Source organism: Centroberyx affinis, unplaced genomic scaffold, assembly GCF_046629955.1.
Source record: "Centroberyx affinis isolate AG114_WGS23_722 - 3 ecotype Tasmania unplaced genomic scaffold, CSIRO-AGI_Caff_v1 ptg001955l_1, whole genome shotgun sequence".
NCBI classification, from domain to species: Eukaryota; Metazoa; Chordata; class Actinopteri; order Beryciformes; family Berycidae; genus Centroberyx; species Centroberyx affinis.
In genome coordinates this window covers 72339-95829 of record NW_027280312.1, presented here as the reverse complement: position 1 = coordinate 95829, position 23491 = coordinate 72339, and the positions used below count along the sequence as shown (strand labels likewise).

General features: G+C 37.9%; 1 protein-coding gene across 2 annotated transcripts; it reads left to right on the top strand.

Annotated features, from left to right (window-relative positions):
• Window positions 1-13055: 13055 nt before the first annotated feature.
• On the top strand, window positions 13056-23437 carry LOC139653747 (sterile alpha motif domain-containing protein 9-like). 2 transcript variants are annotated; one of them, XR_011696007.1, is made up of 5 exons: window positions 13056-13092; window positions 13789-13853; window positions 14558-14598; window positions 17183-22784; window positions 23022-23437. XR_011696007.1 is itself a non-coding variant. In XM_071530707.1 (4 exons), exons 3-4 carry the CDS (start codon window positions 14574-14576, stop codon window positions 21793-21795), a joined length of 4638 nt encoding a protein of 1545 aa, XP_071386808.1. In that variant the 5' UTR covers window positions 13056-13092; window positions 13789-13853; window positions 14558-14573; the 3' UTR covers window positions 21796-23437. The 2 variants fall into 2 exon arrangements, 1 of the variants encoding a protein (XP_071386808.1); XM_071530707.1 differs by having other exon boundaries at window positions 17183-23437.
• Window positions 23438-23491: the final 54 nt, after the last annotated feature.

Here is a 23491-nt window from a genome sequence, read left to right as displayed (position 1 = left end):
GCTAAACACACAGCACTGTGGACAATAAATAGCCAAGAGTTTGACTAATGTTGTATTTTTCTTGGCATGGTGACATAAAAACAAACATAAGGAAAAAACAGGTTAGAAACTGAATATGATGTTTACACTTTTTGTCATGTACATTTCTTTCAACTATGTTATTCCACAATGATGTTGTACAGCAGTGGATCAATGTTCTAGAAGTCCATAAGGGATTCCCCTAATTTATCTGGTGTACTCAGCAGAGCAACTGACAATCTGAAATGAATCAAAATCAGGTTTCAATCTGAGAAAAAGCAACACCTCAACTCTGGGTCAAGACCGGGTCGTCTACTACATCAAAACGACTCCTGACAGAGTTTGATTAGAACAAAAGTTGGGAGTCTCTGGCAAAATAAGTAGTTTAATTTAACATACATTTATTCAATTATTTTAATGCAAGTTAGCACAATGAGTGAAGGGATAAGATGGTAATTGTCATCTGAAAAATGTTCTCATGACCTGGCACCCCCTTGAGGCAGATTTAGGTCCAGCTCAGAGGTTTGAACAGCATCTTGGACTGTTTTACACGGTTTTACAAAATGTGTGTGTGTGTGTGTGTTGTTGACTTGAATTTAAGGAAAGTCCAAATGATCCCTGTAATAAACTCAGATTAAATTACAGAAGAATGGAATTCACACTAAGTGCTGAGAGATTCACAGTGAATACTGCTTTAATTAAATTATTTAGTTTAGGCTACTGTAGGTATAATACAGTATGTGCTAATGTGTTTTTTTCTGTTATGGCTTTTCCCAAGTGAGAGCCTTTTTCTTTTGTGAATTAGACTAATTTTTAGAGCGAAATACACATTTTAAGTTTCATTAAGAGTGTAACGAATTCTGTCTTCCATCCTATTCTATTTTGGGATGATTCAGATTTGATTACTTTCTGTTAAGTTTCGATTCTCTGTTCAGTTTCTGTTTTCATGTTGGAGTTTCTATTGCTTGCTGTTCTGTTAAGAAAAACAAATGATATTGCTTAACCCATGATGTGACAAGTATAATTTGAGAGCATAAACAACTAATGCATGTTCTGGTGAGATCCTATTTGCTTCATATTGCATAATTAGTTTGTAGATAGCCCAATATTAAGTTGCCAATTGCCACATTTTTAAATGAAATGATCTTTACTGTAGATCCTATGAAAACTAAATTAGGGTCATTGAGATGGAATGAATAGAGAAGCTGTCATGACTCAAGAAGAGACACCTTTTTACCTGGTAAATCACTGAACCAGAGGAATGGGATGAGTGTCATTTTAGTGAACAAGTCAAATCAAGAAGAATGGATTTCACACAGTGCTGAGAAATTCACAGTAAACATGGTTTTAATATGATTATTGAAGTTCAGGGTATTGTAGGTCTAATATGTGCTAATGTGTTTTTTCTGTTGTCTCTTCCTGAGATCCTTTTTCTTTTGTGAATCAGACTACTTTTAAAGCAGTCATTTTCACCTGTTTCTTGGCTAACAGTTATGTTTAGGCAAGTAAAACAACTTTGGTTAGGGTGAGCTTTAGCCAACTAAAACTTTGGTTAAGGTTAGCGTGAAGCTTTGGTCTTGGTTAAATACAGTGGCAGCTGGTGCCATTCCTTCTAACTTCGATTTCTGATATTTTTCTCTTTGCATTTTCAGGTGACGATAAAGCAAAGTTGCTTTTAAAGAAGTAGTGATGATGAGGAAACTAAAGGATGCGGAGTGTCCACATCTGGCCCTCTATTCCATTCACTGAGTCCCGAGCTTTCTGCTGCCTAGTCTGTGACAAGGGATGGAGGAGGGCTGGAGACCTTCTGTCCCTTCGGGTCTCTAGCTTATATTACAATATTGCATAGTTTCTGTCGTCTATCAGTGACACACTGAAGATCAAGAAAACTTCCCATTCAGCTGGAAAATAATGTACTGTAACACTAGATGGTTTATTTCAGGTACAAATATCAAAATGAAATGCATGCAAAACATGAGTCTATGCTTGAGAACATGTCTTCCACCCTATTCTACTTTGGGATGATTCTGATTTGATTGCTTTCTCTTAAGTTCCAATTCTCTGTTTCAGTTTCTCTTTCCTTGATTTGTGTCAGTTTATTGCCTTGTCATACAGTCAAGTTTGTATACGACATTTTAGGTTCTGCCTGCCCTAAAATTTGATATGTCTATGCAACGTTATGTATTCTGTATTGACATGCTTCACCAATTGATTGTATTCAACGAGTGTTTTATTTAACTTTTATTGCAGGTACCCATTTGCCTTGTTACACTGATTTCTTTGGCTTGTTGATTTTGTCTCAAAAGTTCTTGGAAAGTGATTTTATTGCTTAAGTGTCATTGCTAGTGTCATGAAAAATGTCACGAAAAATATTAATCAAAAGCTGTCCTTCATACTTGATAAAAACTGTGTGCCATGAACCTAAAATAAAAATGACTATATTAAAAGGATTTTGCATTTTTGACAATGAAAAATTTTGCTTTGATTTTGCTCAAAATTCCTGCCAAAATAAACAGTGTAATTGACACCCAGTCTTTGAATCTTAAAAATATAAAGTGTGCTGAACCTTGCTACAAACAAAAGGACAATCCAGGCACTCCAAATATAAAAATATAACCACGAGGAAGGAAATATTTAAAAAGCCTTCATTGTAGTGGCTAAATCATTAAACGCCAACATGTTTCGACCACTGTAGGTCTTCTTCAGGGCTTTATGTCCTTTTGTTTGTAGCACTCTTTTTTCCCCGTTTTCCAAGAGCACCCGACACATTTTTTTATCCTAGTTTGACAATATAGAGCAACCAGTCATTTCCTTTTTTTCTAATATTTGTGCTGAACCTTTTTTGCTTTTGTGAAAGGTCACCGGTAGACAAGGAAGGACTGATCAGCAGTGATATATGAAATACTGAAACAGTGCTCCACAAAGTAAGTGTAATAGCCTATTTTGTTGGGTTTGCACACCCATTTAAATAAGGTAATGCTTGTCAATGATTAACAAAGGCAAAGATCACAGTTCAACAAATATGATTGTTGTTCCTCTGTCATTTACTGTCCTTAGAAACATTCAGACAAAAATGGAATGCAGCTCCTCAGAGATGGGTGAGTATTAAATATCAAATAAGTACATGGTATCAGTTACAGGCACAGAAAATAGCCTACAATCTTTTGTCCAGTCAGTCTTGGGACATTGGGACAGTGAGAGTACCTCTGTCTAAGGCCTGTAAAATAAAAGGATAAAAAAAAAAAGCCTACCACTAGTACAACTACTTTGTGTTGTATGTTTCCATGTGCTGCCATCACAAAACACATTTAGTGTGACACATTCTATCAAAAATGTACTTTTATCATACTGTGATGGCAGTGGCGGACTCAGGCTGTTTGAGGCAAAAAAAATAAAAAGGGCACCTACTGCACAACATGGGGCCCCACCAGCGCGCAAAAGGCTATGATGCATCATGTATGATGAAATAGTCTTCATCCTTGATTAAGATTAACATTATGTTATTAGGCAATCCAGATTAAAAGTATAACCACACCACTATGATAAAAACACACAGGGAACTATAAACCTTTAAAATTTTTATTTCACAAACACCTCCGAAGTAAAACACAGTAACTACATCTTAGAAGGTTACTTTACAACTTGAATATAGTCTATTATTGCGAAAAAAAAACTATCATGCCACAGAAAAGCATTAAGTAATAGCCCACTGTAAGAGATTATAGGCTATGCCACAAGGTCACTATAAACTCACCGCTGAGTAGGCTATCACAAGCACACTGTAAGTGCCAAAAAGATTTTTCGTTAGGGATGCAAAATGAAATGGTGAATAAAAAGAATATATGGAAATTGCACTCACATAGGTTATAGTCTATCACCACTAACCATTATCACCTTCAAAATAACAAAAAAGCTATCAACTCCATAATCCCAAAATGTAAACAGTTAGACTTGTAGGCCTACTGTAGTTTAGGGGCTTTGTTTTATTGTATATAGCCTAGAGATAATGCTTTGCCTTAATGCATTTTATCACCCGTCAGTTAGCCTAGTGAATCAAGCCTTTCCTTGAAAATCTACTGGAGTTACTTTTGAATTAATTTTGGTTATTTTGTTGCATTAGACACTATGGTAAAGTTAGTTTTTAAAATGGCCATTCAGCGCAAAAACTAAGCTGAAGAGGGGGATGTAAAAAAAAAAAAAATAAAATAAATACTGCTACTATCATAAGGAGGGGATAGTCAACAGACCACACACTTTTCAGTTACATGAGGGGGTTCGCTCTCTATTTTGAACAAAAAGATTGTAACCTGATGTGAATTACTCAATTTATTAAAACACAAAACAGCAGAACAGCCTCACATTTGCTAGTAACGGCAGTATCAAATGGTATCTAATTTTGGTATTATAATCTTGCCAAGTATTTTTTAAATAAAAGCCCATGAGCAAAACTGGGAAAAATAGCAGTCCAGAGAGGGAACTATTAACATTTGTTTCACAAACACACACACACACAGATGTGATAATGTCAATGAGAAAGCTATGATTTGGGAGCTTAGTAGTCAGGGAAGGGAGATGGTGGGTGGTGGAATCATAGCAGAATTCTTCTTTTGGTCATGTGTTTATAAACTTAAATGGATGGAATAGATGTAAGTTTTTAACAATGGGAATGAGTATTTTAAACTTTATTGTGTCATCGTTGGCAACAATTTACTTTGTCTTTTACTATCAAATACAGTTAACCTAACATAATCTAACCTAACCTAAAGGGTACACTGAAAAATACAAAACAGGGACAGTGCAGATTGTGTTTTCTCACTTGGAAAGGCATCTAAGAGGGCACTGCATGAGTTTTTCATCAGAAAGGCACCTGTAGGGAACCTCAAGTTTATCCCATTGTAAGGGCACCTATATGGCACCACATCACATTTTCTCCACTGGAGGGGCATCCATTAGGAGACTTCCCCACATTCTCACACATGTAGGGACACCCTTTACAGCACTGCATCACATTTTATCCATTGGAGGGGCACTTCTCCATTAGAGGAGCACCTAATTGGGAACTTCATCATGTTTTCTCACCTGTAGGAGTACCCTATACAGCACTGCATCCCATTTTCTCTACTGGAAAGGACACCCTTTGGGACACTGTCCTGTAGGGGCGGCATGGAGGGCACTTCATAACGGCACTCTTTTCCATTGGAAGGGCACCCATAGGGAACGTCAAGTTTAGACCATTGTAAGGGCACCTTATAGGGCACTGCGTCACGTTTTCTCCACTAGAAGGGCACTCATTAAGACATGTTATCGAATTTTCTTGCTCTAGAGGGCACATCATCATCATTTATTGCATGAAGGGGCACCCTAGAGGGCACTCAATCATTTTTTTCCCATGTGAAGGGCAGCCAATGGGGCCCTTCCTCTCATTTTTGCCACTCTAGAGGGCACTTTAGCAACGCTTTTTCAACCATGGGAGCACCAGGGGGGGTAGTCGCCCCCCCTGCTGCCCCCCCCCCACACACACACACACTCCAGAGTCCGCCAGTGTGTGATGGTATTACAATATTAGAAGATATTACACGCTTAGACTGTGATAGCGTTCATTTGGTGTCAGGCTAACAAGCAAATCCTTGCCTTCTCATCATTATGCTCTGCAGTTGCAGGTTCACTGTTACCTTGTGTGGTATAGTAATTTCACAGTTGGACTGATGTTAGTGCAATATATTAAGAAATTTGAAGTTAGTGAAACATATTTATCCTAACACTGTGAAATGTTTTCAGCATGGCCTCATTTTGGAGGAGGGCTGATGAACAAAAAAATAGATCAAGTTTGTCAAGGAATGTGATAATTCATTAGGAGGTAAGCAGGAAGTAGGTTACCAATAGGCAGATGGCCGCTGTATCCTGTCTTCTGTAATGGTTAAGTTTGATTGAACAAATAAAGACAAGCTATGATCAAGCTCTTTATTTGACAAAGTTAAGCAGAGCGGTAAAGCATTAGAACACAATTCAGACTGACACTTTACAAGTGCGCTAGCACTTTATGGGTGTTATGGTGGAAGGGTGGGTAGAGGTTATACATGATTATTGTGAGTGAAACTACGCTGACTTTAAAAAATCCACCTGTTAACACCAAGGTGCTGTGGTAGCACAGTGTTGTTATAACTAGAATTGCTGAACAAAAGTGCATTTAATTCATGCACTTGTAGTTACAAAATCACAAGCTACTTCCTGGTATGTGAATTTCCACGGTCTGCAACAAGGACGCAATTTTTATTTTTTACTTGATGATGGTCAGAGTTGGTGGTCGACTGCTGAAATGGAAGGGGACAAGGAGCAGTACTTGCTTTATTTCAGTAGTAGCCAAAGTTCGAAAGAGGTTTGGTTTTATTTTCTGATATCCATTATTTATTGTTGGGGCCCAGTCTACATCATCCATGTCATACAACGCTCTTGGACAGCCTAAAGAATCAAGTCTGAGCTGACCATAAAGCAAATGAAACAACACAATATTACTTACATAGTTAGGAATATGAATCTATCAAGAGGGTAAATAAAAACGTATTCAGCCACAGGGATTGCAAAACACTGACATGACAATGCTTATGAGCATATCAACAACTAGCAACTGTGATACAACAAAGCATGACACATAATATCCTACTGTTGTGCCCTTGCGGGGAAACAAGACTACAACTAAAAACTTCAACATTACAGAATAAAGGAAAGTATAACACAAACCTCTCACAAAGTGGTCGCTGCATACATGGGCATGTTTAGATTCTGCTCCTCCACAGGCAAGACGTGAGTTTGTCAGCCGTTTCTCCACATGTTTTTTGGAGGTTGTCTGGCATCTTTCCCCCTTGTGCAGAGTTACTTTTGGTACTCGATATAAACTCTTGTTTCTCTCTCGGTTAAATTGGTTCGGAAAAGGAGATTGGTTCGAACAACCATAACCAACGCAAGCATATGACATTTTAATTATGAATATAACTCCACTCCAATCCAACACACACTTGTTGACTCGTTTACCTGACTACCATCAGCTGTTCACGCTACAGAAGCAGAGTCTCGGCACGTGACATCATGTGAAAATAAGGTATTTAGTTTTTAATGCTGGTGGGTACAAAAAAATCAAGAACCAAAACTTAATTCACAGAAACGTTGTGAAGGAATGGAAAAGGAGAACATTGATCTAGAGTGTAATGACAATTTGGCTTCAACAGGAGTATCTCCACCTTTCTGTGAGTACCGGAAATTTGATGAGCACAAACAAAACTTCAGATATGTCAAGCACAACGTGCTACCTCCAGAGACTGGAATTGAAAACATGATTGTTCCATGCCATGAATATAAGTCACTGGAGATCGCACACAAGTTAGACTCAAAAAGGCTTCAAACAAAAGTAGCAAGTGAGGTATTAAGATTTGCATGTGCATGCATGAATATGTGAACCAATGGGACAATTCACTTTGGGATTATGGAGAAAAATCACAGGAAACCACCAGCATGGCGAAATCATAGGGATACCAGTAAAAAATCAGGATGATTTTGTGAACGCATTAGACTACTGACGCCGATGCATCACCGGGTGTCCGGCGAACGGCATTTTCGGCACCGATAGGTACCAGAGCGACCGGGGCTTGGATCAGGAGGATCAATGCGGGCCGTGGGCACGGTGGAGAGGACAGCGGGGGAGAGAGGAGACGGGACGCGCTGGAACGGAGATCAGTATGGATGTATGGACTATTATTCTGTATATTAACAGTCTACAGTGGAGTTAGTTACACCATTGGTCGGCCGTGGCACATGGCACACCCATACACGGTCCAATCATATACTAGGTTTCGACCTAGTCTTGTTTTGATGAGGTTAAGCATACACTGTTACAGTTTTCTGACAGCATATTGATTTTAGGAGGTGACTTTAATTTATTAGTAGATCCTTCCATTGATTCCTCCAACAAAAATATCTCATTACAACTGCCTCCCTCCACCTATATTAAATCCTTTTTGGATGAATTAAACATTGTAGATGCATGGCATTCATTACATCCTTGTACCAGGGATTTTACCTTCTACTCTCCTCACCACCACTCCTTTTCACGAATTGATGACTTTTTTATTTCTAGCTTTCTCTCAAACATATTTCCCAAGTGTCAATACTACCTATGCTCTTTTCTGATCATGCACCTGTCTGGCTGTCCTTGGATAACCCAGAACCCCCCCCTACAGCCAAGAGATGGCGCTTCAACACCTCTCTTCTGCAGAATCCCCAGTTTATGTCTCAACTAACCAAGGACCTTAAAGATTTTCTACATGTGAACTCTCATTCTGGAGTAAACCCTCAGACCTTTTGAGAGGTAATAAAATGTGGCATAAGAGGTATCTGTACCTCCTTTTCTTCCCACCTTAATAGGGAAAGGAACTCTCAAATTACGCATCTGGAAAAATCAATTAACTTTCTTGAATCTCAGCAGAAAGTACATTTCTTGAAAACTACACAAGCAGAGCTCACAGTTTTAAAATCCGATTATAAAAGACTATCCAGTTTCAGAGCAGAATTTATTCATCAACAAACTAGACAGAAATATTACGAAAATGCAGAGAAACCTAGCAGGCACTTGGCAATGAGTTTGAAACATTCTGAACATTTTTCATACATAGATATTATTAAAAATGAACATGGTGAATTATGCACACTACCTCTCCAAATAAATAATAAATAATAATACTTTTCTGACTGTCAGGGTGATGGTGCTAAAATGCTATCATTTCTGAACTCCCTTGATCTTCCATCTTTGTCTATTAACCAGGCTAACAATATGGATGTGCCTATCACTTTGAAAGAACTTAAAGATGCTTTGGACTCAGTGCCAAAAGGCAAATTTCCAGGTCTCGATGGTATCTCTCCGGAATTGTTGGCTGTCATCTGGGATGTTATAGGGTCGGTTTTACTAGAGTCACTGAACTACTCCATTAAGATTGGTACTTTCCATAGGGACCAAAAAAAAGCTTTGATTTCTCTAGTATTAAAAAGTGGATAACATTCGCCGCCTGGCTCACATAATTAATACATACATATATAATTATGTCTGATATCTTAAACTCTCTGCCATTTGTTCTCTCCACAATTAATGAATTTGGGTCTTTCTCTGGATATAAAATCAATTGGACCAAATCCATCCTTATACCATTAAATACCTTGGCTAAACAGGCCCCTCTTCCTGATTCAGAAATTACCATCGACCACAAAGGGTTCACATATTTGGGAATTAAAACAAGACCTAGCCTTCCAGCAATTGTCAGAGAGAATTATAGCATGTCTATGACCAAGATAAAGAAAAAATGATCAAATTGGTCCTCCTTACATATTAGCCTGCATGGTCGTGCCTCAGTAATTAAAATGAATGTGTTGCCACATGTGAGCTTTCTTTTCCCGATGATACCGCTCTCCCCTCCAAGCAATTTTTTTAGGGATATTGACAAAGCCTGTAGAGAATTCTTATGGAATGAGAAACGGCCTCGTATTGCCTTATCCACTCTACAGCGTCTGAAAAATCATGGTGGCCTGGGTTTACCGAATTTTAAACTTTATTATTGGTCTTTTCAGACGAGGCCACTTAGAACTTGGTTAAACTCCCTGTCTATTACACCCTGGAGGGATTTAGAGAATGCCTTGGCACCCCCTATCAGGCTCCAAGATCTTTTGTTCTTGGGGACTAGCAAAAGTTTTAATTCACATCTTGGTCCTGTTATTGCCAACTCCTTGAACGTATGGCACCAGATATACCAAATACCTATCAATAGAGCAAAACTTCCATGGATTGACACCCATTTGGAATAACAATTTATTATGCCTTGGCCCATCACCTTTTGTTTTCTCTCCATGGGTAAAACAAGGTATAAATATATTGGCAGACATCTATAATGCACAGGGGCTACGTTCCTTTCAAGATTTGAAAGACTCGTACTCTATACCTGGTTCCTCCTTGTTTGTCTACCTCCAACTAAGAACAGATCTAAAAAAACGTATCAGACACTGATAAATGCATAATTTTCTCTGGGACAGAAGTAGGTAACTATATTCACATGTTTTGGCACTGTCCCCCTGTTAACTCCCTGTGGCACTTTGTGCGTGAAGTAACATCCAAAATTGTAGATAAGGACCTACCCATATGCCGGGCACTCTTTCTACTTGGTTTGAGTTGCAAAAGAAAATAATCTTAACGGCTTCAACGGCAGCCAAAAAAAACATACTTAAGAGCTGGTTCGAACCAGATACAAGAACTTCTCTGAAGAGAATATGGATCTGTACCTTCTGTGATATATTGATCTTAGAGGAATCCACTGCCAAGGTTAACAGAGCAACCACCTCAACATTGGCTTCTTGGTCATCACTCTCACCAGGGAAGTGATGTTGAGGTTGGCTTGTTAACTACAATTATTTACTGGGGCAACATGGGTTGTTCTGCTTTCTGCTTTTCGTTTTTTTGGTTCTGTTGACAAACTTCTACACCACAGTTTATGGCTCTAATTGTAATTAAGGTTGTCTTCACTCTATTGCTTTTATCATGACTGGTGACACTTTCCCTACGTATACTGTATATGCACTGTATGTACACTTATACCAAGGTATACTATATGGGGGGGGGGAATAGGTTATAAATAGGATATGTTTTAAACCAATCTATTACACATGCCTAAGTAAGCGATAGTTACTGATATGCATTCCATTATGTTTATTACAACGTTATACAATGATTATTGTTAATACCTTCACTACTTTATAATATATAATATTCACAGTACTATTTTTATATAAATGTTGCCACCAGATATTTCTAATTTGATATTACTGATTTATTATTCCTACCCAACTGCACAAACTTGTGCTATAGGCCCCTGTGCTTATTATAGTGCAATACTAATATTGTTGTTTAACACCACTCCAGGGGAAATGGTCATTGTTACTACTGTTGTTATCAATGTTTGTTATTGCTGTCATTATTGTGTCATTGGGGTTGTTATCATTATTATTATTGTTAATACTGTTTCTTTTAGTTCTGTTATTATCATTAATATTATTACCTATACATAAATATCATGGGAATGTATCAATACGGTATATTGCATAGTTATTATTAATAATGGTATTAATTAGTATGAATGAGTAAGTATTAACTAGTATTAACAATAACCATTGGAACATATTAAGTACTATATCTATATCCCCGTTATTAACGTTATCTTATTGTAGGATATTTCACACAATATTATATATTATATTTTGTATTGTACGTTTGTTTGTATGTATATATCTATATCTATATATATCTATATATATATACACAGTATATACATATATACACAGTATATATATATATATATATATATATATATACACACACACATATATACATATACATACATATATATATATATGTGTGTGTGTATGGGCATACGTGTGTATAGGTATATGTGTATACATATGGTGTTATACTTATCCACTTTATATATTATTACCACCGGCAGAATAATTAATGTACAGGTCGTCTGCTACTTGGTTTTGTATATACTCTGTATACTCATCGGTATGCGTATATGCATCAGAATTAATCATCTATACATATGTTTAAAGTTACAATATTCACTTATTTACATATATTGTATATATTCTGTATGTATATGTAACGGCACAGATTATTTTCTACCTCTCCTCCCATTATTTTATTTTTTAAGTATTTATTTATCCTATTTATGTATATTTTATTTTATTTTATTTATGTTCCTTTCGCTTGTTTTATCCTCTCTTTGCTATTAATTTATCTTTACTTGTCTCATCCCTGTATTATTATTGTTGTCCAGCTGTCTACCCCACATAAATCCCTGTTGGATGTTGGTCGCTACCTTTCACGTTAAAATAATAAATAATTGTTCACAAAAAAAAATATATATATATATATATATTGTGATTTGATTTTCTCAATATCCAGCCCTACTATATCCTGCATGGCGACATGTGCAGCAATGTTAAAAAGACATTTAAAACATTCTGACATCCAAAAAAAATCAATTTTCAAGACTCTGAAGCCAAGATGGAAGATTTGTGAGCTGAAGTGTTTGCGTGGGTTTCCTCCCATAATCCAAAGACATGCAGGTCAGGTGGATTTAAGACTCTAAATTGCCCGTAGGCGTGAGTGTGTTTGTGTGTAGTACGGTATAAGACATAGTGTATGATGTATAGTTTATATATGATGTAGTAAATGGTGTATATGATGTGTATACATATATATGATCTTTTATCCCATCCTCTGTCATCTTACTAAACAAATGACCTTTTATTGGATATTAGTGACTGCTGCTGTCTTTACGATGTCTGTTTAATATATGTATTAATTGTTAATATTTTAGCACTTTTCATCCCAACCGTTTACTACAGGCCCACTTATTCACTGTCTTTATCTCATGTACTCTAACCCATGGCAGAGGAAGTGTTTAAGTGTATGTATGTCTGTGAAGCCAAAGACAAATTTCCATGTGAGTGGACAATAAAGATGTCTAATCTAATCTAATGTATACAATGCAGTATAGTATATATGATAGTATGTCAAGCCCTTTGAGACTAGACTAGGACTAGGCATGTCTGTGCTTGAGAAACTTAAGAGAAAGCAATCAAATCAGAAGATTTGATTGCTTTCTCTTAAGTTTCGATTCTCTGCTCAGTTTCCACACTTGAGTTTCCATTGCTTAACGGATATGGCTTAACCCATGATGTGACAAGTATAATTTGAGAGCATAAACAACTAATGCATGTTCTGGTGAGATCCTACATTTGGTTGGTATAGCCTGATTAGTTTGTAGAAAGCCTAACATAAAGTTGCCCATTGTCACATTTTTAAGTGAAATGATGCTTATACTGTAGATGCTATAGAAACTAAGTTAGTGCCATTGAGACAGAGTGAATAGAAAAGCTCTCATAACACAGGAAGAGACACGCCCACATAAAACTGAAGTGAACTGGAGGAGACTGCCATTTCAGTGAACGAGTAACAAACCAAGAAGAATGGAATTCACAGTAAGTGCTGAGAAAATCACAGTAAATACTGTTTTAATGTGATTATTGAAGTTCAGGGTACTACAGGTCTAGCATGTGCTAATGTGTGGTTGGTTGGGTTTTTTTCTGTTGTGGCTTTACTCAAGTGAGACCCTTTTTCTTATGTGTGTGAGACTACTTTTAAAGCAAAGTTTTGGTGATATCTGCAATGGGCCAGGTCCAAGTGTATTTCCTTGGAGAGAAGACATCCATCTTGATTTGATCTCTGTCCAGTTTTTTACATTGTTGCTGGTCCTTTATTTTGTGAGGCACTTTGTAACCCCGGTTTTGAAAGGTTCTAAATAGCACAATTTTTGGCCCCAATATGAGATTTAAAACCTTATTAAGCCAGGCTGGAACCAATGCTATCTAGCTGTGCTGTTTAGTGTTTAGACTAGGAACTGTTTGTTTTGAAAATATGAGCTACAGAACAGGAGAACAAGGGTGAAAGACTGTACTGTAAAAAGTGGCTCTTTTCTTGGCAGTTAAAAATGCACCATGATCATGTAGCCTATGTGTCAGTTTATTGCTTTAAGTGTCCAAAGTTTATGTCTGTATGACATTTTAGGTTCTGCCTACCCTATAATTTGATATGTTTACGTAATGTTATGTATTCTTTATCAGTTGGCTTCACAGATTAATTGTATTCAGACAGCATTTTTGTAACTTTTATTGCAGGAAACCCATTTGCCTTGTACTGGGATTTCTTTGGCTTGTTGATTTTGTCTCAACAGATGTTCTTGGTAAGTGAATTCCGTTACTACTTGATGAATGGTGAATTCTTGATGAATACTTGATGAAAACTATCTCCATGAACCACAAAGAAAAATGGCAATATTAAAATGATGTTGCATTTTTGACAATAAAAATGTAACAACATAAAAAAAAATATTATAAACATTTTGCTCAAAATCAAAATCTTAAATTTCTGTCAAAAAAAACTCCCGCCATTGACACTCAGTCTTTGACAATCTGTAACTGTATCTGTATTTATGCAGGAGGACTGCTTAGTTCATGAGCCCTGAATCTCCTATAAATTCATGAATTAAGCACAATGGACATTGTGTAAATTCACTAATCAACGCCATCAGACTTATTTGCCAGCCATGCGATCATGGAATAATACAACTGACCTGAGATATGCAAAGACTCAACTGATGACAAACAACATTTTCATTATGATTTTATAATGATAAATAATAATAAAACTTTATCTGTATAGCACTTATCTTAACAAAGTTACAAAGTGCTTAATGGAGGTGGAGGTAAAGTTCATAGACAGAAGAATCTTAATAAACCTTTTCTGCTTTTGTGACAAGGTAAGTGTAATGTTTGGCTGGGTTTGCACACCCATTTAAATAAGATAATGCTTGCCAATGATTAATAAAGGCAAAGATCAAAGTTTAACAAAAATTGCAGTTGTTCCTCTGTCATTTACTGTCCTCAGGAACATTCACGCAAAAATGGAAAGCAGTTGCTCAGAGATGGGTGAGTATTAAATATCACCATATGTTACTACAGTGTAGTAGAACAAAATAAGTTCATGGTATCAGTTACAGGTAAACAGACTGAAGAAGACAGTGAGAGTTCCCTCTGTGTCTAAGGCCTGTCATATAACGGGATAAAAATACTACTACTACTCATTGTGTTGTTTGTGTTTATGTTTGTGTTTCCTTGTGCTGCCATGACAAATTCTATCAAAAATTTACTTTTCATACTTATCACACTGTGATGGTATTAGAATATTACAAGATATTACACAATTAGACTGATAGACTGTTATAGCGTTCATTTGGTCTTAAAGGATAAGTTCGGTGATTTTGGACCTATATATAATTTGTCTCTTATATACCTATAGTACTTGGACCCGCAGAGAATACTGACTCCTGAGTCGGCTCTCGGTTGAGATCAAGCCCCCAGGAAGAGCTCTGGGCTGTGCGGCGATTTTGGTGTAGTGGCCAAGCTCGGAATTGCAAGTCACGTGACGCCATGGGCCCCCAAAAGCCGTAAAAAAAAAAAAAATCCTGGGCATCGCAAAAAGTCAAAAACAACTCTTAGAATTATCACATTTTAAATCATTGGGTCCATTTTTCTTTAGAAGCCACCAAGAGCCATATTAAGCTGTATTTTCTGAAAGGAGCTCGCTATTTAGACAGACAGCTGACTCAGGAGTCAATATTCTCTGTGGATCCAAGTACTACAGGACTGTAAGAGACAAATTATATATAGGTCCAAAATTGCCAAACTTATTCTTTAAAGCCCCTATGAGAATACATTTAAATTTGGTGACTTTGGCGACACCCTAAGGTGGCCTTTTTGCTAAATTCGGATAATTTTGACCGGTGTGAACACGTCATGTGGACTTGGGTGCGGACCAAAATCTTGCAAAAGGTTCGCCAAAAATCGCCCATCTTGGTCCTCTTCCATTCGGACCGTGGTGCGGATCATTTTAGTGTGAAAGCAACTTTGATAAAGTCCGAACCAAAGAAAGGAAATGACGAAAAAAAATAAATACAGTAGCAGTACCAGTGGTTGTACCTGTTTTAGGAGCTTGAAGTACTGGCTTTGTTTTATAACGCTTTAGAAAGTTTTCTGACTGGGCGGTGTTTGGACCTTCAGGCCAATCACAGCGCTTAAAAACAGACAACTCCGCTCAACCAGGATGCCGGGCGACATTAAACAAACGCACAATCAAATGACAGACAGACAGACTTTTAACCTGAGCATGACAGATTGTGTTGTGAAAATGTAGAGAAAGAAGAAACTAGACATTCCCTCCTATTTTCAACCCAATGTGAGTGATAAAACAATGTGTTCAAGTGAATTTAACTTGTTTCTATGAAGTAGCACCGTTATGAGCGAAGCTAGGCTACTGTATTTCTGCCGTCTATCCGTCAGTAATTCTGTCCATTTTCCAACGGATCAGTATGGCCGCAGCTAGTGCAAGCCCCTGTTCCTAGGGGCTTGAATTCAATACACGCGCCGTGGGCCTGTACAGGATCTGTACTTGTTTTCACTCCCACCAAGATATCTGTCCAATAGGTCCGCTTGATATTATAGTCGGTGTGAAACGAACCGGACCAATACAATGTAACAACCTAGCGAACTGGTTCGGACTTTAAGCGGACTTTGCGGTGTGAAAGTGCCCTAAATCCCTTAGTGGTAGTATTTTGTGACAGCTGTCTCAAAAAGACTCATCCCCCATATACATAAGAGGACGTGAAATTATTATAACGCAAACTAAATATTGGAACTGGAGGAGAGTTATTTTTCAGTTATTTTATACTGCTCTACTATTTTGCTTTGCATCTGCGTATGCTAATCTATGTGTAACAAAAATGGGTTTCTTGCTGGCGAATATTTTTGTTACAACTAGATTGAGCTAGCAGAGAGTTCTTTGCATATCAAGTTTAGAATTGAAGTTTGCCCGATGCTAATGATACGGTGCTTGCTCATATTCTATTCAGTAATGCTCGCTCATCTAGTGTTCGTATCGCATTTGTATCGTGTTTGTAACTGCAGTTGCTAATCTATGAGTGACAAAAAACTATTTTGGTGGTGAATATTTCAGTTACAACTAGATAGAACTAGCAAAGCAGCTGTGGATCTCTTCTTCTTGACAAAACGCTGGGTTAATGATGTGGTTATCCTGATTATTCCAGGACTGGAGTAACTTCAACTACAGCATCATGCTGCACACCTAGCTAGGCGCCTATAATATAATACCTCCATGCTACAAACAAGTAGAGTGAGGCCCCTCCTTTGTGCCATTAGTCAGTCCTGCACACTTTGCGCCAATTCGTACCCTGGACACAGAGTAAACACATAGAAAGCAACACATATAATAAACCAATTTTCACTGTGATGGTCTAGTATGGTCTAGTTTTCTACAGCCATGATACTATGCTATCAAAATTAATTTGAGAATGATATATTGAGGTAAATATTCTACATGTAGTTAGTTTTTAATGCTAGCCAAGACCGGCTAGCATTAAAAGAGATGCACTAAAGAGGTGCACTAAAAAAATCATTGCCATTTACTAGCACTTAATTTTAACATTTTATTTCACAGGATGGCATGGACTGCCCTATGGCCAATGGACAGAATCTCATGTGAGCTCCTGGTTGAGATTCATTGGAATAAAAGAAAAGTACACACAGAAACTGGAGGAGGAGGAGGTCACAGGACCCGTTCTAATGAGTCTACAAAGGAAATACTTTAGCACTACAATTGGAATGAAAGGTGGTCAAATTGAACATCTACTAAAGAAAAGAGATGAACTTCAGTCGGAATCAAATAAATGGAAAAAAGAAAGTAGTTCATATGGTAAAACTAGAGATGACAAAGAACAAAAAAACATGGAAGTTTTCAGACAAGAACCAAAACCTAATTCACAGAAACCTTGTGAAGGAATGGAAAAGAAGAAAATTCATATGGAGTGTAATGACAATTTGGCTTCAACAGGAGTATCTCCACCTTTCTGTGACTACCGGAAATTTGATGAGCATGAACAAGACTTCAGATATGTCAAGCACAACGTGCTACCTCCAGAGACTGGAATTGAAAACATGATTGTTCCATGCCACGAATATAAGTCACTAGAGATCGCACACAAGTTAGACTCAAAAAGGCTTCAAACAAAAGTAGCAAGTGAGGTATTAAGATTTGCATGTGCATGCATGAATATGCGAACCAATGGGACAATTCATTTTGGGATTATGGATAAAATCAGAGGTAACCACCAGCATGGCGAAATCATAGGGATACCTGTAAAAAATCAGGAGGATTTTGTGGACGCATTAGACTACATTGAAAAATGCTTCAAAGGATCAAATGAACAATGTGATGCCAGGAGTTGCATGAGGAATCCAAGATTCATTCAAGTGCTTGACAAGGATGCCACTGAGAAAACATGGGTCATTGAATATGATGTTGTCCCGAAAGCAAGTATTGTAAAAGATAAGCTTTACAGTGTCGGTGTTCCAAAATTCTTTGAGAAGGACAACAAAGTCAAATTTGAAGAGAAAGTCCCCTATCACAGAGTGGGGGCTAACACACCACGCATACTTGATGATGACCTTGTTAATTTCATTCAAGGACTGAGAGAGAAAGACCGACAGAGAGAGGAGGCAGAGTCTTATAGCAATCAAACTACTGTTGATTGTAGAGAGGATCAAAAGAGGAAACTCGCCATCCTACTAACATGTGGAAAAACATACATGGACAACTCCCTGTTTTACATCATTGTGACAAACAAATTTCACCCTGAACATCTTGACAGCATAAGCTTCTTGGTTCACATGAATCTATTCTGTGTGTTTGATTTTGACCCTGATTCAAAGACATCAGGTCTATGTGGTAGATATAAGGAACACCGGGCTGCAAACCCTCACTTTCTTGATGACTATGCAAATAATGATGGATTGGGCACTGCTGACTTCATAAATCGTCTGCAGCTTTTTGATACAACAAGCTGGATTTTCTGCAATGGACGGAATGACTTCCATGGTGAAGAGGAAACCTGTGATGAAAAGAACTGGATCAAAACCAGAAAAAAGAAACTGAAAAAGGCAGTGTCAGTCATCTGCAATGAAATCCTTCCCAGGCGTTCATTTGTAGTCCTCTTCCTGCTTATGTCCCAGGTTGAGCAGCCACTTGTTGAGACATTCCATGAATTCTATGCAGAGATGAATGGTCATGATGATTTGGCAGTCATATCAGAGTCAAAGGAGAACTACAAAAAATGGTCAAGTCTTGCCCAGGTGTCTTGTGACATGTGTCTACTCAAAGAGATCAGCATTGTTGAAATGCCCCTGAGTCATGTGGATGCCACAGTTCAAAGTATTCAGCTGTCAAAGAATCAACACACTAGGACATTACCAGTCTCAAATGAAGGCCTGTGCTTCTTAAAATCAGTTGAAGAGGATATGATACATTCTTTGGAAATCATCAGTGTTGACCAGTGTGATGATACAAAACTGGAGATCATGAGCCAAGATGAAATCAAGAATAAAGAGATGTACTTCTATCGAGGTGGGAAGATAGACTGGATCAACTTCTGGCTCGCTGATAAACAAGAGTGTGAGGCTATCATACAGAGAGATGCTTACAAAGATACAAACAAAATTCTAGAAAAGATAGTGAATCAAAAGCATGCAAAACGATCCATAGAGTGTGTGAATATATATCATCAACCTGGCAGCGGTGGAAGTACAGTGGCACGACAGATCCTCTGGAGTTGGAGGAAAAAAGTACGATGTGCAGTTGTTAAACAGTCTAAGGAAATTACAACTGTGTGTGAGCATGCAGTGCGACTGAGGGAATATGAAGAGAGAGACAAAAACAACTGTCTGCCAGTGCTCTTGTTGTTGGAGAACTGTAATGAAGATTATATAGATGATCTCAGGCAGCAGCTTGGCAATGTCACTGCAACCAAAAAAATAAGACCCTCTGTGTTGTGCTTCATCCTGCTCATCTGCAAAAGGTCACACGATCCAGAAAGAATGTGCAGAGCATCACCATCTCAAACAGTAGCAGTCACACACAGACTGACAAAAGCAGAGAAGGATTTGTTCTCAAAGAGGCGTGAGCAACTTCAACTGCAATTTGAACCAGAGTTCATCCTCATATTTGTGCTGATGAGTAAAGAGTTTGAGTCAAGTTACATTGAGGACTTCGTCAAAAACCTTTTGCATAAAATTGATCATTCATCACGTATCACTCGCCTCATCAGATTTGTGGCTCTCTTGAATTGCTACATTGATGACTCTTACATACCTGTGTCACACTGTGAGGCGTCCCTTGGCATAACTACGCACCTGGACAGAACTCAACACCACGCATTTGTGGATCATCTCAATGATGAAGCTAGGCTTGTTTTCATCCACCTAAGAGAAAGTTCAACAAATATATCATCAATACGGATAATTCATCCACTGTTGGCAAAGGAAATTCTGATTCAGCTCTCTGCAAATTTGCCTCTAAGTGACATCACCATGGACTTAATTAATGACAAACTACTAATCAATCATAGGTTCGGCAGAGATGAGTTTTTGGTGTTCATCAGAGCTCTTTTCATCAGACGCGACAAAAAAAGCAGAGGGGATCTTAAGGACACAGCATTTTCCCGTCTTATTCAGCATGTTGAGAAAGAAAAAGATGGTGTTCAGAAAGCTGTAGATCTGATGAAAGCAGCTTACACATCTTTGGAAAGGGATGCATTTGTGGCACAACAGCTTGCCCGTCTGCTTTACACAAATTTAAGGTTCAAAGAGGCCTTAGAATGGGCAGAAGAAGCAAAATCTGTTCTTCCATATGATATGTTCATCCTCGACACACTGGGACAAGTTTACAAGAGGTGGTTTTACCACTTGTATGACACCCTTGAGGAAAAAGAGCCAACACCTGAAAGAGCTGTTGAAATCATTGACACTGCTGTCAAAGGAATTTCTGCCTTCCAAGCCTCAGAAAAAACACCAAAGGTAGAGACTGTCAGTCTCAACAGTTCCTACCAAGGGGAAGTAGATGTTGGCTGTAGGCTGTTAAAATTCTTGTCAGTGGTAGATGTGTTTTCAACCAATACTGGAAATTCTGAGTTGATGAAGTACTTGTTAACAGACTACATACCAGCTGAAGTAAAAAATCCCTGGCAGAAGTTTCATTATAAATTGAAAGGATTACAAACGAGCTTGTACCACGCACTTGAGTGCATTTCTGAGGACCTCAGCTACTTTCACATAGATATCAGCGAAGAAGATGAAGAACTTGATGCTAGGGATCCAGAACAAGTATACAATCCTAGAAGATGGCTGAAGAGGAAGAGTGCTATATATGCTGGCTTTTTCTGCAATATACCAGACAAGGGCAAAAATGCTGAAATGGCCTGTCCAGCTGAAAAGCTTAATCCGTTCCAAAGACAGATGAAGACTTATGAGCTTGGTGGAGGAAATGTTACATCCATCCTCTCATTACTTCATGATAAGAAACCAGAGAGAGCAGGAAAAAAGCTTGAGACAATAATTGGCATGTACCCAGCAAACCTGACAAGGAATGACCTTGACCAGACAGAGCTTGCAAACTTCATCTTTTGTCAAATAGCTCTTAACTGTACATTACCAGGCTCCTCAAAGCTACTGTCCCTTCAAAAGCTTCAAGATCTCAGCATGAGATTTAATACAAAGGGGAGAAACATATCGTCAGCAAGTGCTCTCTTTCTTCTTTCCCTTCTATTTTGGCCTGAGACAAGCAATGAAGAACTCAATTCTGTTAGGATTCTTATACCAGCTATTAATGAACTTCAGAAAGTCTTTCAGCAAAAAATGCGTGTCTGTCCAAGGAAAAGTAGAAAGGTGTCCCACTTCTTTCTGGCAAAGGCACAAGGCCTTAACAAGATTGTCCACAGAAGTGCTATTGAAAAGCACATTAAAGGTACTCTAAGTGAAAGAAATCTTAAGTGGCTCGGAGGGGAAGTATGGAAAACCAAGGAAGTTGATCAGTTATTGAAACGTGTTGAAGGATGGACCGAAAATGGAAACTTGTTTGTCAAAGGTGCAACCAAAGACAGCAAGATTAGGGCCTTTCCGCAAAATGCTGCCTCCCTGCCACATGCAAATGAAAATGTCACCTTCTACTTGGGCTTTTCATTTGATGGAGTGGTTGCCTTTGACATTCAAGTCATTAAATAATGTTCTACCAGTACTTCTAATGCAACATCTACAAAAAATTGACGTGAGCTACAATGGCCATTACATGAATATTAGCTACAAGGACTTTGATAGACTTTCCTAGAGCCAACCTATCCTAAAGGATACCTATTCAGAAGACAAAGGTAAAAGACCAGTCTTTGCATTAGCATTTTGAGAGCAAACACATTTAATTATGTAATTCTGGCCAGACGTAAAGAAAATGCAGGCTATTTGGAAGAAATCTGGGCAAGAAAATCAAGATTCTCAAGATTTATTTTCTCTACATCAAAACTGAATGAATGAATGAAGATGATGTGCAGAGGGGGGTGCTGCAGGGGCTTGAGCCCCAGCCACTTTGCCCTTACTGGCCAAAGTGACTCTTTTCAGTGATACTGTATATTATACTTTAACCTAGTTATTATGACTGTTGACAATCCTGACTCATAAGGGGTTAAGTCTTGCGGAGCCTCTGTTTGATGGGCAGTCTTTAAATGAATGGCTGCTGCGGCTGGGACCGCTCCTCCGCATTTTTTGTCAAGGTTATGTTGATTATTTTAAGTTTGTTGTTTTTCAAATGTATATCCAGTAAAAGTCAATGCTTTATTTCCCATGTTTACAATTTTCTTTTTGCTTAATATTGTGGACTTGAATTGTTTTTTAGGCCTATCTATATTTTTAGGCTAATCTATGACCACGATTCCTAATTGAATTCAGTTATTTTATTTTGGTATAAATATGCCGATTTAGTGTGAATGTTGGAATTTTCGTATTCAGTTTATCTTGTAAACTATTGTGATTATTGCTAGTACAAATAATATTTCCTATGTTTTAGAAAACCGATCAAGTATGCCTAATATAAAGAACCAAACATCAATGCTATGTCCGTATGTATATTTAGGATGTGATCATACCTTTAAGGCCAAAGTCAAGGAGTGGATGAGCATCTCTTCCAATTAAAAGCTTTGGCTGGACATTAGAACAGCTACTCGGTAAGAATGAACTCTTTTTGGACTATTATTATTTTTATTATTGTTTATTTTTTTGTTTGCCTGTTCGGCATTGCATGTCTGTTTGTTTAATGTAGTATTGTATGCTGGCCATACTGCTTCTTGCCCTCTAATTTCTAATGTGTTTTTTAATGCTTTGCTGTATAGTTAGTCTGCTATGTGTTATCTGTCTTCCATCAAAGACCATATTGGAATAAGTGTTTTGTGTAACACTTTCAGCCCACGATACACCTGAGAAGCCTCTCTTCAGTGCCTGATGGCCACCTGCTGTCTGACATACTTGCATGTGTTGCAATGTGGACTAAGCATGTATTTTTTTAACTGTATGATAGCTGGTTAAGTGTGTGGTCTCTCTGTCAATGTGCAGGCACAGTGGATTTTGGATGCCAGCTTTGTAGTTCAGTTTTCTTGTAAGATGATATTGTAAGATGGGCAACTTTGTTTTCACTTCCTTGGAAGCATTGCAGGGGTGAACTGCCATTTAAGTTGTTTCCCCTTTTTTCTCCTGTTTTTAGTTATCAAGGGAGGTTACAATTGCACTGTATTTCACTTCCCTTATTGAGCAGTTTAAAGTTTTTCAGTTCTAGGCAATACTGGATTTTTGTTTGTTGTTTTGGCCTTGGTTCACCCCGAAGTCTGGTTAAATTAAGATTCTTATGTTCAGTAATAAACCTCCTGATTTCATTCCA

What these genes read in the sequence shown, in the direction of transcription:
- LOC139653747 (XM_071530707.1), top strand. Translation starts at nt 14,574, where the DNA reads ATGGAAAGCAGTTGCTCAGAGATGG. An exon ending in AAGCAGTTGCTCAGAGATGG is followed by an intron (nt 14,599 to 17,182) that starts GTGAGTATTAAA and finishes TTTATTTCACAG; the next exon opens with GATGGCATGGACTGCCCTAT.